The 15,227-nt window shown below is 32.4% G+C and overlaps 1 protein-coding gene across 2 annotated transcripts in view; it reads left to right on the forward strand.

Moving 5' to 3' along the window:
- The first annotated feature begins 3,992 nt into the window (after positions 1-3,992).
- Positions 3,993-15,227, forward strand: part of Ten-m (teneurin transmembrane protein Ten-m) — a 210,721-nt gene continuing 199,486 nt past the window's right edge. For both annotated transcript variants that reach the window (XM_089704261.1, XM_089704264.1), the window contains exon 1: positions 3,993-4,176. In XM_089704261.1, coding sequence (XP_089560387.1) covers positions 4,143-4,176 — 34 coding nt within the window. In that variant the 5' untranslated portion in view covers positions 3,993-4,142. The remainder of the gene's footprint in view (positions 4,177-15,227) is intronic.

Genomic DNA, 15,227 nt, shown 5'->3' on the forward strand with positions numbered 1-15,227 from the left:
ACATTTTTTCATTTTACTTTTAATTAAATTTCCCTGTATTTTACAGTTTTATAAGATAAGTACTTTACTTAAATCGCACTTAACGCCACAAGACTCTTCAGGAAACGTTTCTAGGTGTAAAGAATATTTTAAAGCGGTTTTAGCTTGGTTTAAAATGTTATCTTAAAAATAGTTTAGCCTTTTATGCTAACAAGATTCGTTATAATTTTTGTGTGATTATAATTACGGGACCTTAATAAAGGAATACAAAAAACAGCTGTGATTATACCCAAAAGTGTGTTTTACAAATAAATGTTTTAGTATGAGTTTGATTTTATATTGATAAAAGTGAAGTTCGTTACAAGCAGCAATCTTAGATTTTTTTTTTGGACCAAAGATCGTACGGTTCAATTTTTCTTTGACGTAAAACAATGAACACAATATAATTTTTTATTTGTCTACCGCTTAAATACTACATTACTATAGTCTCTATTCTAATCATATTATGTGAAGAAATTAAGTTTGTTACATCAAATATGACTCAAAATCGTGCTGAACTTGTTTTTATAATTTTTTCTTCAATTAGGATTAGGATATAGGTAGTAACTTAAAAAAATTGAGCAACTAACAAACATGATGACTAGCCTGGCTGAAGGGAGCTGCTCGTAATTAATAATTATGTAGAAATAAATTACATCTCTACGAAACAGGATCAAAGCAAAAGGACACATTCCATTTCAACGTCATTGCCATACTCTCGAAAAATGTATAATATAAAATTCTCCGGAAATGCGAATTGACGTTGCAGTTTCTTATTTTTCACGTCGACTCGCGACACTTGCATGTGACGTCCGCTCGCGTCGACGTTCGAAGCGTAAATGAGAAAACTGAAAAGAAAAGCAGACGTAAAAAAATTATAAATCCACTTTACCTTCATAATCGCTGCGTGCGAACTGTTAACAGTTACCGTGCTCAAGTGGCCGCGTGCTATTTCAAAGGTTTAAATTATTAAGGAGACGTTTTTACGCTTTGCGCGCCAGACTGTCTAGGGCTGTCAGCGGATTAATTATCTACATAATTTACTTTAGTTAGTGTCTCACTTCCTGTACCCTATCGAGTGCTATAATGTCATTAAACTGAAGCGATTGTCAGCCCTGACAGAGACGCTCGCTGGGGACGCCCTGCGTAGTTCAGAATTAAGTTATTGTCAAGTTTATTGCAGTAATGTGTGGGGTTAAATTTGGTCATGTGTGACGTTAAATCGAATGTTTGACGAACGTTTGATGCGCTTCGGTAAATACTTGAAATAGTACATGCCAATGCAAGGGGATAAATGTTTGGTCTTTTGCCGAATCTAGTTTACTATTTACTGAATTATTTAAATGTAAATTTTAATGTATGTTAATCATTCGTTTGTGTTACTTTAATTTTACATGTAGGTTCGTTTCCTTTGAATAAATTCCGTTAGGTAATACATACTTTATTTTTAACTCACTTTATTATAGATACCTTTCTCATAAAACATTATTCATTATTATCAAAAACTAAGGATAATTTACAGGAAAATTCTTTATTAAATAACCAGCTGTCCTAAAATAATTACAACGCATTGTTTATACCACACATAGATAACGTAAACTATCCTTTTTGACAGAAGCTAAAACAACAACTGTCTATGTATCAACATATTATTTAGCATACATTTATCCCAACACTTGTTAGACAATATTCGGAGCAAAAGTGTAATTCATTGCGGCGTAACAATACACCTTCGTAGCTCGGCTTCATAAATATTCTAATTCACAAAGCGATGTACTACAATCCCGCTCGGAGGCCTAAGTCCTTCGAGCCCCACAGTCTCCCTTGTCCCCTGTTTATTTATTAGATTACTGCCTTGTAATGTTCTTAACACTCGGCAAGGAATCCCTAATGACGCCATACATCGTGGGAGCTTTAATTGAGAATACGGAGTCGTTATAATGTTTAATATGTTCTAAAGGACTTTAGAGTTCGTTGGCTGTATATCGCTTTACCGAAATTTCTTCGAGCCATTAAAGTTTCCGCCTTTTTGATAGTCATGAACGAGTGATTATACATTACAATTTGTTTGGATGATACAACTAAGTATCTGATAAACAGACGTTTGCGACGATTTATTGTTTATTTGTATACCAAGTGGAAATGTAATGTTTATCAATTATTTTTATAATTAATAATATCGCATATCAGATATCATTGCTTATTTATACTGCCAGTTAATAATTGTTATCGTGTTAATGAGCACTTAATGTTGTTTAATATGGCTCGGTATTTTTAAATATAATTTATAATACAGAAATCTAAGGAGGAGAAAATACTAAATCTTCACCTTCAAGCATTCCATTCCTCTTTACCACAAATTTCTCGATCTCGTATCTATTATCTATGGCACATTTTTGTCCACAAAAATACTTAAAAAGTCCATTACGTGCTATCAGGTATCACGTCCGCAGATTACCTACCTAAAGTAACCAACAGCTCGTAAATCAAAAAAATGGTACTATCTCACCAAGGAATTTTTAACAATGAGTCAACTATCTTTAGTATTGAGTTAAAATGGTTTAAAGTAAAACCTCTGTGGTGAGTGACAGACGATAAGATACTATCAGGGTTGTCAGTCAAGTGATAAACTTTGGAATAGTGAATATGATGAGGTTTTATTCTAATGAACAATGTAGGCGTGCTCGAGGATAAAGTCATGACCTTCGTAAAAATAATTGTAATTACTGGACGATGATAATTAGTTTTATTTTCTGTTTTTTATATATATTATATATTTCTTTTATGTCTGTTTCCAGCAGTAATTTGAAAGAGAGCAGTAGTCCTTTGACGTTTCATTAAATATTAAAACGGGTGACAATTCAACTTCGCATTTAAAATGGTGGATGGGTTAAAATTTAATGTTAACACGGAAATATTTTTACATAAAACCTACGTGTGCGTGTTCAAAGGTCTAGTAAATTTTCATTCAGTTGAATTTTTTCGTGGATTTTCACTTATTTTTTAATTCAACATGAAAGTATAAATATTGAGATACACTGAATTTATGACATACTAAAATAACTCACCATAAAAAAATTCCATAATAATAATTATTTTTCACAAAGGCAGCTTATCTTACACCACTGATTTAGAACTGTAAATCGCCAACCCTATTGGCTATTCCACGACCACCGATATAGATTTTTGAGAAACACATTAAGTTTTTTGTAGAATATCTCCTAATTCGGTCACTCCCCTTTTGTCGCGGATGCACTTTGTCTTTTTAACTATTTGTGTAGCCTGTATCAATCATTATAACTATTTTTGGTCTTTATTGAATTTCCAATGTGGCTTTTTTGTTATGTACTGCAATTTTTGATACATGTGATGACAAATAGGAACGCATATAAATGGTACCAAGTGACTTTTATACTCATTAAAACAATTAATTTTCACGGAATATTCACTAAAATAAAATTTAATAACTTATCATTTAAAATAAAAGCAAAGGAAGCAGTTACTTCATACTTGTATCTATCATTTCAATGACTTGTATTATCACAATCAAAACTTACACACTACGAGTAAATTTTTCAATCACGCTCAATTGAAAAAAGATACACGGTAACGACCATAAATGTCAAATAAAACGGTAGCTAATCAAGACAACAAACAAGTGCACATCGCCGGCACCCAAGCGGAAAGTAAAACAACGCACACACACCGCAAGTGCAATAAAAAACGCAACAAACGACAACAAAATGCGCTTCGAGTGTTATTCGCACGTTATTATTAGCTGCAGTACGCATAAACAAGGTTACCGAGCATCGCTTGAGGCATATCGATGCGTCGACGGCTTTTAAAAAGCTAACCCGTCCTGTAAGAAAGGGACGGCGCAAAGCACGTGGGAAGTTGAATTCCGAACGCACGCATCCCTCGCCCCACCACCCCACAACAGCACGAGCGCCGCGCGCAATTCAGTCGCGCGCCGACCGTCGTAACGGCAACACGTAACAAACTTCCGTGTCGGTGCCCGAAGCACCCGCCCTGACGTTGTGTCCGATTAAGTGCACTGTGAATTCCAAGTGTAACAGTTTGTGTGACGAATAAATTGTGAAGTGCACTATGATGTTTTGTGCGTTATGAATGGTTTAGATCGCTGCTTCTTCGATCAGCGTAAGTGTTTTTTATAAGTTGTGAAGAATCTTGCGGTTTCTCTATATATATTTTATAATGTGGATTTATTCGTCTTTCGTGGTGTTTGGCTTGCGGTTTTGATAGAAATCGATATTCTTATTGGACCATAATTTAATATGTTTGTCATGTGCGTGATGTTTACTTCCGAGAATTGTTTGAAGAAGCATCAACTTAAATGAACATTAAAGTTTTCGATAGCGATAACTAAAAATTTACTTTTAGGCATTTTTAGGTCAATATTGACAATTTCGTACGCATTTGCAGTGTTGCAACTAAAATTCAATTCAAATTTGATTTTAGTATACTTCTGGTTAAGGTGTCACGGTGTTCCAAATATGAAACCGGCGCAATGTTTTGATAAATTTTATTATTATTTTTTAATGAGATGAATGTGTTCTGTTTGGGTACGATCAATATTTATTCAATGAAGTATTCAAAAATAGTTCAAAGATAGCCGCTACGTTATACGCTTTGAAAATAAAGATGTTATAACGAACGCTAAACAAACGTACATTATTTGAGACTGGAATCGTTTGTGTTGGAGATAGCTAATGAGCAACAAGAACTCTTTATTTAACCAAGATAAACATGAGATCGGTTAAATTGATGATTTAGTTCAATTAAGGATCCAAAGGGTGCTCCAGTTGATAGAACGATGACGCGATTTCTTCTCACTGTGCGTTTTGGTGTGATTGTTATAAACGATTTGATTTTTTTAACTAGTTAGATCGTATGTTTATTTTTAATTGCATTGCTTGTTAATAGATTAAGATTAATGTACTAATAGAAAGCATTTAAAAAATTGATATGGTAGAATGTTGCATGTGTGCATTTACGAAATCAGTGTTTTATTGGTAGGTATTTTGCACATTTCGTGTCGATGTTATAAAGGATAGAGTAGGTACGTACATATAGCCAAGATACATTCTACTTATTTTCAATAATAATAAGTATATGTATAATGTATTAAGTAGGTAACCTACCTACCTACCTACCTTTATTACGAAAATTTTGCAATGTATCGAAGAGAACAAATCAATATTTTAAGCTCTATTCATAAATTTGTTTTTTTTTGCTTGATAAATAATTGATAGAATATTGACGAGTTCTATTACAATAATACATGAATGTAATTGAAAAAAAGCGTTCTTACCTCAGTATTCAATTACAGTTGGTTATTGATACGTAGCAAAAAATTTCGATCGGTAAAAAAGCAAAACTTATGAGAGTCACGAAGTTGTATTGTAAGTTAAAAATATTTTAATTTAACTACATACCTAGGTACTTTATATTAGTTATTTTCGTTTTATTTGTAGGTGAACATAATATTTTAATAACTTCCTACCTAGGTAGTTTCTGTTAATTTTATGTTATACCTATTCAGAACTAGGTACGAAAGTACATGTTCACTCAAGTATCCATAGATAAAAAAAAATAATAGACGAAATAATTTTCCTTGTTTATTAGGTAGTTGGTAATTAATACGATCCAATATTGTAATCCTATTAACTTATAGACTACCGTTTGTTATAATTAGATCAATTATGGTGCAGCGAGTCACAGGATTAATCAAACCAATTATTGTTTTTATGTGGTTTTTGTGCTTATAGTTTTATGTATGGAAGTAGGCTTAAATGTAGATAAGTTCCTACGTAAGTATTAATCAGTAATAAGTGTATATTTTGTACATGTGTATGTGGTTATAGGTAGGTCATATTAATAGGATTAGGTACAACATTTTCTAAAAAAAAAATTTTTGTAAACAATAATTTTTAAGGAGTTCGGCAGTACCTGGATAACACAAATATCTTTCAATTAATGTTGTATTTAAGTACCTAGGGTACTTATTATTAAAAAAATCACAATAGGTAGGTATGCAAAATAATCCTCATCAATTTTTTAAATTCGACCGAATATCGTAAGAAATTTTACATTTATACGCGTAGAGGTAATAACTTTAAACGATAATAAACCCTTTAAAATTCTTCACAGAATGAGAAAACAAACTTTCAAATTTCAATATGGATACAGGATAACCAAATATCGCCTAAAATATCACGGAGGCTGACATTTCAAATATTCCCAAAGTCCATATTTTATCGGTGACAAAAAGTTATGTTTGACCATTGAAATCGATAGCTAATATTGAGTCAACAAATCACTTCATATGACACCTCTGCACGTAAACAAACAAGCCAAGCGTGTGCCGGCTCATTTGAATGTGGTTCCTGATATAATTTTTATTATGAGTAAGTTTTGTACAAGCTCATTAAAATGAACAGTTCATTAATCCAAACGGTTTCGAGAAGTTCGTGGAAACCGAATGTGAAATGAATTTAAGTCCTACTAATTAAGCAATTTTTTTTTTGTTATGTAAATAGGTTTAGTAAAATATTGTTTTAACTATTAATTAAAATTGTTAGAATCTTTTTTTATTTCAAGTCAAAAATAAATTTCGAAAGATTCGATTTTACATTATTTTTACCATGTTATTTTTTAATCTGTGACAATGGACCCCTAATATAAAATGAAGACCACCCGCAATCTTATGCTGGCACGTACCCATTATGTGTTGTATCAAAGACAGTTCCGCCCTTTCTTATTGGTTTTAAAATATACATTTATTTAGAGTTCCCTTGATAAGTAGACTAAATTATGAGTTCGGCTTATAAGAATGACCTTATTATAAGATTTATAGGGGAATAGTTATGAAGTATGTTAGAAAATACATTTTTCTTATTTGATAGTTTAAAAAAGTCTATAAGTATGTGAAGGTGTAGGATACGTATTTTAATTCGAAAGTGTATGTAGATACATTAGGAAGGTAAGAAATTATTGTTTGTACGAAATTAAAACAGACAGATTGCAAGACATTTTGGAAACGGATCACAGATTTCGTGATTTTTCATTTTATTCGATCAAATAAAACTTTTTAACTACATCTGCACCGATTTATATCCCGTCCGCAGCGATAGACTTATTAAAGTTGCAAACCAAAGATAAATCTAAATATTTTGAACTCTCGTCTTGTCTGCTTATATCTAAAATTCCACGTCCGAAACTTGGAAGCAATTGTATGATAAAGTTTGACTGTCTCGGACGGAACCCACTGGAGCAAACTGCACCGTCATGGTAACTTGGTATCGATTGTTTAGCTACTGGTAATGCTAATTAGACCGGACTCTCAGTGGAGTTTCGTTTGCAAAAATCGCGGACCTAAATCTGACTTCTGATATATATTGTATAGATCCCAGACATCCTATAGACAGATGTTGCCAACCAGTTTTGTGGTCCCCCTGCCCGCACCCCGGTAATTAAATATGGCATACAAAGAAAAAAATAAAAATTTCCAAAACATGCCGTGTGGGGTATCAAATGAAAGAGCTTATTGAGTAGATCACGAATATATAGCATACTATATACATTTCTTACACTTTCTCTAAGATTTTTTAGAAAATTTACGAAAATGGTCCATTTTTGAGTTAACTTTAAACCACTATAGATTGAAAACTCATGAATATATTTTTTAAATTATTATTTTAAATAACTAACAATAGTCCATTGTTTACGATTCAATATTTCGTACAGTGAAATAAATGCATGGGGGAGTGGGGGGAGCATTCAAAGATGGCGAGTATATTTTCAAGTTCATATAGTATATAGTTATTTTCATCAAATCCACCACATAGCTCACTTATATTATATTACGAGCTATTGAATCATAAACAATGGACTATTATTAATTATTTAAAATAATAATTTAAAAAATATATTCATGAGTTTTCAATCTATAGTGGTTTAAAGTTAACTCAAAAATGGACCATTTTCGTAAATTTTCTAAAAAATCTTAGAGAAAGTGTAAGAAATGTTATAGTATGCTATATATTCGTGATCTACTCAATAAGCTCTTTCATTTGATACCCCACGTGGCATGTTTTGAAAATGTTTATTTTTTTCTTTGTATGCCATATTTAATTACCGGGGTGCGGGCAGCGGGACCACAAAACTGGTTGGCAACATCTGTCTATAGGATGTCTGGGACCTATACAATATATATCAGAAGTCAGATTTAGGTCCGCTATTTTTGCAAACGAACATCTCCTTGGAGCCTGCTCTAAATGTTTTAAACGAATGAGAAATGGGACGTTCGAATTTTGAATTAGCTTTTTTTGTGTGGGATTTATTTTTTATTCTTAACTGCCAGTGTGTGCTTATACTTTTTTGAATGCAAAATGTTCTTGGTTATGTACGTATTGTTCGAATTTTGAATGATTTTTTTTATTGGTTGGTTTTATTTTTAATTCTTAACTGCCAGTGTATGCTTCGACTTGATAATATGATAGCAAAAAGGTCTTACGCGTTGTAGTTTGTACTGACAATTATTTATTCCAATTTTATTATCACTTCGTTTTCACTGCTTGGGATTAGGTTTCATCAACTTACTTGTACTTAATGCTACATTATATCGGTGTCTATTTACATCGATTAAAAAAGTGTTGCATGAACCTGCTATCCCACGTATTTAGGTGATTGAATCGATTCTCACGAGCCCATAGGGTGGCACGTTTAAGTTTGAGACTTGAATGGAGTCTTAACCGCATTATAGTTTCCGGTTAATTTAACCACGCATGCATCCAAACGACTATAAATACGGGACTCCCACGTAACAACGGGCACTAATTGTATGATTTTATAATTGTTATGGAATATAGGATAGGTGAGGCGCATGTTGTTTGAAGGATTAGTTGTTTTAATTTTGTATGGTGAAAATATTTTAAACGTTAATAAATAATAATATATGTATATATATACCTACAAAGATATAAAATTGATTTTGTAAAAATTTCAAACCTTTTAACAGAATGTTAGTTAGCCTGCATATATTCTGTATTGTTTTAAATTATAAAAGCTATCCCCCTAGCTTTACAAAGCTATGGGGGAGGGTTTTGTATAGAAGGTAAAACTATACATCAATCAAATTAGCATGATCCCTTCAATATGATAATGTGCATATGTATTGTGGCGGAAAATTGAAAAATAGTTCAGATGTTATTCATATATTCATTGGCACAGATGTAGATGATATTGAGGTGCGAATGGCTTGATTATGCTGATAATATGTCGGACGGAATAATACAGGGTGTTTTTTTGGAGCTTTTTTTTGTTTTTTTTTGTCATATTTAATTAAGTTTCAATTTGATTACATCGCTTTAATGCAAATTTGTGATTATTCGTACCGATATTTTGTTATCTTGATTTTCTTTTCGTTTTTTTGTGGTAATAACGTATTTTATTCTAGGTAAGGCTGATAACACTTTTTAATTCATATTAAGTTATTTTCTTTCAATTCTTTAGTTAATCTTAATACATTTACAACGAATGAAATGTAATACGTTAATAACCAATACATAATCGGCCAATCGAGATAAACATACAAATTAAAGGACTAATTCGATACACTATTCGTTAATTATACTGATAATTATAATAGTGAAGCGGGTGTCGGGCATCTGTCGGCTACGGGAATTGGGTTACGCATTAATCACTCTGCTAATGATAGCGATTCATAATACTGTGGCAATGCCTTTTAGCTCGATAGTGCTTATATTATATCTATGTGTGACGCGGTAATTACCTACTTACTTATACCTACTCAAACGTTTATTTATTCAACTAGTGGTGCTCCGCGGTTTTACCCGCAGTGCTCCGCTCCTGTTGGTCTTAGCGAAATGAGCGCCTTCCTCGATAAATTAAATAAGAAAATAATTTTTCAAATCGGACCAGTAGCTCCCGAGATTAGCGCGTTCAAACAAACAAACACTTTAGAATTATAATATTAGTATAGATTATGTATGTACTCACAGTGTAAACGCGAAAATTTGTAAGAATGTATAAATATGCTTTTTCGGGAAAAAACAGCTGATCGGACGTGTATACTTGGTACAGAGATGAGATTTTAATATTATGTTTAAGTTCTTTGTTGTCATATTGAGTTTTACCTAATTAAAAATGATATTTTCAGTAGATCGTATCATATAATTTAGCCTGCTAAAAATGGTAGCATACTGGTGTTACTTTTTCAATCTAGATAAGTTTGTAGACTGTAAATAAAAAGCATGTAGATACTAGATACATAAACGATTTATCTCAAACAAGTAACTGTTAAAAAGCCATTTGTATCGTTTAACGACAATCGAACAGACTATGTTTTTATGCGGTATTCACTTGGTCCCGTAGGTTTTATATCATTTTTACTGGTAATTAAATTAGCGATTATTGGCACATTCGTTCCGGTCACTTTTACGTTTTTTTAGGGCACTTATGAAGTAAGTAATAAAGGAGTAATTTGGTTTATTTGAGACTGTTGTTGTTGTTATCATTTATGGTTATGTAATCGCTTATGTACTTTTGATCCGATTAAAAGGTTTTACTTTTGCACGACTCATGATGCGAAGCATCAGAGAGTGCTTTACGATCGAAAAATTTATTTTTAAGCATAGAGTGCACAATTTATAATCTACCGCGAAGTCCCAAATATTAAACTATCTCCCCTTTCTAATATAATACCCCAGCCACACTATGCTACTCGTCCTGCTACTCGTGCTGCTCCTCGTCCTGCTCATCGCGCTGCCGCTCGCCTCGATATTGCCGTCTGGCCACACACTGCTCTACTCGCGCGATTAATCGCGACGCTCTTCACTAGGGATGGGTCGTCGACGTATTTTTCATCAACGAGACTAGATAGTTAAATGTCGTTCATCAACTAGTCATTCAACTAATTAAAATCTTCGACTAGTCCATGTGTAAAATAAATAACTATTATTAAATAAATTCTTAAAACAATAAATTCTAATCTCAATAAAACAATTAATAAATATTTATGCTTTCTTACAAAAATTATACTCCCTAAAAAAAGTATTACTAAAAAACTTATTATCGTTTGTTTTTATAGTTTAAATTCAAAACATTGGTCTTGTAAACCAAAAATATTTTTTTTAAAAAACTTCAAAGAAAAGAATTTATTCTTATCAATAAGACTGTTTAGCCGTTGAATTCAACTAGTGCATTGGTGAGCGATGGACTAGTCGAATCGTTGAGTGTACATATAGAAGGTTAATTTAACTAGTCCGTTGATTCCATGACGCCCATCCCTAATTCGCACTCGTATTGCCGGTCCTTTGACTCGCGCGCAAAAGCCGACAGCAGTGAGCAGGACGATGAGCACGACGAGTGGCATGACGAGTAACGTGGCCACACTACGTCCCTGCCTACTTCCCTCGTCACTTCCCATACCACTCGTCGAGTCGTGTGGCTGGGGCATAAACTATTACAGCAATATAATGTGTAATTACTTCGAGAAAATTCGAACGCTATACAAGTTCTTATCTATAGAATTTTAAACACTTAATGAATAAAAATACAAAAATCCCCATACAACGCGAAGCGCTTTCCGCTTGAAGCATAAAACGTAACCTAAAAACGCAATACAATCGGGCAAAACGGCTTCCTTCAATGATGCGCTTTTAACATTTAACGTATTCAGTTGAAACTTGGAAACGACAGTCCTTTGAATATGCATGGCATAAGAATAACTTGAGTGCATCAAACGAAGATGCAATGAATGGCGCGCGATTAGTCACGGATGTAGGCCGCGGTATTGCTAGCGCCATCTGTGAGCGCTGCAAGGAACTAATGTTGCGTTCTGAAATGTCACTTTTAAGTTTTAAGTTTTAATAATTATCGTCTTTATATTGAGTGTGCTGTTGCTATGTAGTTTATTTGCCTTTTATAACGTTCTTTATTATAGGTGCAAAATATATTTTTAATCTTAATTAGTAATTATGATTGGTAACAATAATTAGTAATATTATACCTAGCTTTCATTTCAGTATTAACTACTTTTTAACTTTACTGTAATCATTTAATTTATTTAAATAATGCTATTTTAATAATAAATAAAGTTGTGTGATTTGTGATTATTTAATAATAATTAACGAAAAAACAATAAATTGGCTGTATACAAGATTTCCATTGCCCGAATAACGTGAAATAATCTGCCACACGGTTTTGGCGCGAACTAGTAGATTGAGTGATAAATCGAAAAGGGCTTTGGGTATCAATTTACAGTGGGTCAGACGTCTGATTGATGTCCCATTTTGTACCTATCTTTTACTTTATCCGGATAGAAGGTGAATAACTAACCTCTTTTATCATAATAATAGTGGGTTTCGAATGTGATAAAACGTTTTTTGCTTTTCCGCATTTTTTTGGTTGAGTTTCGGTAAGTGATATAATTGATTTTTTAGCATGTTATGAGTAATTAATTTTGACTATAGATTCTGTGGTTATGTAGGTAACTATTATTATCAAAATGAAGTAGGTATGTAGATATTTTTTTATCATAAGTTCTGTGTTCATTGTTGCGTCAGCATAATTTTTAATAACAATCGAGCTCCCTATATATATTATCTATATACCTACCTTACATGACAACACCAAATTAATAAAAAACCAATATTCACACAATCCTACCTACAAAGCTACGAAAATTGAAGTTATCAAACACGCTCAGAACGTAGGCGTACTTGCAAATAATTTAGCCGTCAATCCCAGATTCAAAGATAATCAAGAAATAAAATTCTCGAGTATATTTACGTACATATATACATACATATACATATTTACATGCTTATGTATGGAGCGTCTTTGATTGCGTCGCGTAAACAGGGGAGGTGTGTAAACATATTTCTGTTGCGGATATTAAAAGTTGGTATGAAGATCGTTTTTTGTTAATTATGTTGGTATGATATTATACTATTTTCATGTTATGTTTTATTTATTAAGTAAGTAATTTTTGTAGTAATATGTCCGTAGACTGTGATTTCCTAATATTTAACTAATTATTAGCGACGTATTTTATATGCAATGTAAAATAACTGCCGATTTAAAGATTTTATGTTATTTCTTTGAACTGTAGGTACCTATTGATTCGGGGTTATAAACACAATATAATATAAACGCAATCTAATTTAGTAATGTTAATAAAATATTCTATATTTATTATAATTTCGTTTAATCCGTAACACAACACAGCCGAGCTAATAGGCATGACGACAGTATCCATAAATGATCGTATTAGTGTTTTTAAGGGAAAATGTACAATAAATAAATTCAATATAGTGACTTAGAAATCTTAAAACCATTAAGATTAATGAGATTATCAATAAAATAAAACATTGAAATTCTGCAGTTAGCCATTTTGACTAAAACACGCGTGACGTCACGCTTAAGTAAACAACTCGCGTCAGATGTGTTTTGTTGTTATGAATATGTTGAGAATACGCATTTTTATTTATTTTCTATTGTTTCACGTATGCTTTATCGACTCAGAACAGAAATACAATTGCGAATTCACGAATACGTGGTTCGGGGTTCTCCACACCAACTTTATACAATCATTTCTTATTATTTCTCGCTTGAAATAATTACTAACACATTTTTGAGCATTATTTTTATGTGGATTCATACTGCAATACTGCACACCACTCATAAACTTTGAAATTCGTTTCTATAACACATATTACATAAAGACTTTTTTAATTTTCTTCGCAATGCGTACAAATAATTACGTATTTACCAAAGTTTGACGTCACGCCTACGCCATGACACCTGTGAGCTGTTTTGGCACAGATAATAAATATTTTTTGAAAAATGGCTTTTATCTTCGTTAAATTTAAGTATATTACCGAAATATAGGGTTTTTCTTGTAAAGTAAACGTATACACACATTATGGAAGAGGATTTCAAAATCTTTCGTCATGCCTATTCCAATACATTGAAATACATAAACATCTGCAATTTAAATGTTCCGAAACAAAACAAACACGTTACTGACATATTTCTAAACAGTGTGACGTCACCCACATCTGTTCACCGATCATCCGGAACCAAGAAAGACCCCTGAATATAATCTTCATAAGAAATAATCTATACGAATATAATTGGAGTGTATGTTTGCTAAAACCGCTTTTTACTAAATGCCTAGGAGCACACGGTCAAGATACCAAAACCGCATATTTACAATTTTTGTCTGTAAGTCTGTTTGTTCCGTATAATCTCTGGAACGGCTGCACTAATTTTGACTGGACTTTCACTTACAGATAGCTGAATAAAGAGTGACTTGGGCTACTTTTTAAGAATTTAATTATTTATAGCAACATATTGATTTCTGAAATGACAGTTTTAAATAATAACCTAGTTTACAGCTTCTAATTTAAACAAACGTTAATCTCCAAAACCTATTCAAAACATACACTATCAGTCGAAAATCATTTCCTAATGTCTTGTAAGACTCATTAATATTTACAACAAGTACGATAAAGCCCTTACTCATTACATAACCAACGTAAAAGCGACGTTTAGGAATGTCAAAGGATTACGTTGACGCATCTCAATCCGAAAATGGCGGCCGACAGTTACAAATGTTCTGTTACCGATGTATTCTATTGAAGTATCGGGGAGTTAAATACATTTAACCGTTGCAGTTGTAAGGAATGTAAACTTATTTGAATGTGTGGAGATATTGTGTATAGTCTATTGAAGTATTGGGGGCTAAACACATTTAACCGTTGCTAGGAATGTGAACTTATTTGAATGTGTGAAGAAATTGGTTGTGATTTTTTGTTACTAAAGAATTACCTAATTGTAATGTAGAGAAAGTATTTGAAGTTCAATATTAATATATGTAATTTGGTACGAATAGTTTTGAATAGTTTTCTTACATGATAATTGATACCTGTAACTTGATAGGTACTTGAGGATACCGACTAGTAAAAGGTCCAGACTCTAGATTATGTTCTTACATTCGATCCTACTTATCTTACTTGATAAAGTTAGTACATACCTAGTTGTTTTTTAAATAACAACGAATTAATCTGATAATTTTATAATTTATGTTACCTTTATAGTTCTACTATGTATTTCTTCATAATATTAGACAAAACGTACAAATGTATACAGTCCCTAACTGA

The sequence above is a fragment of the Colias philodice genome, chromosome 15 (assembly GCF_061535455.1).
Source record: "Colias philodice isolate Cphi_HAF_F1 chromosome 15, ilColPhil1 Martin Lab GWU primary, whole genome shotgun sequence".
NCBI lineage: Eukaryota > Metazoa > Arthropoda > Insecta > Lepidoptera > Pieridae > Colias > Colias philodice.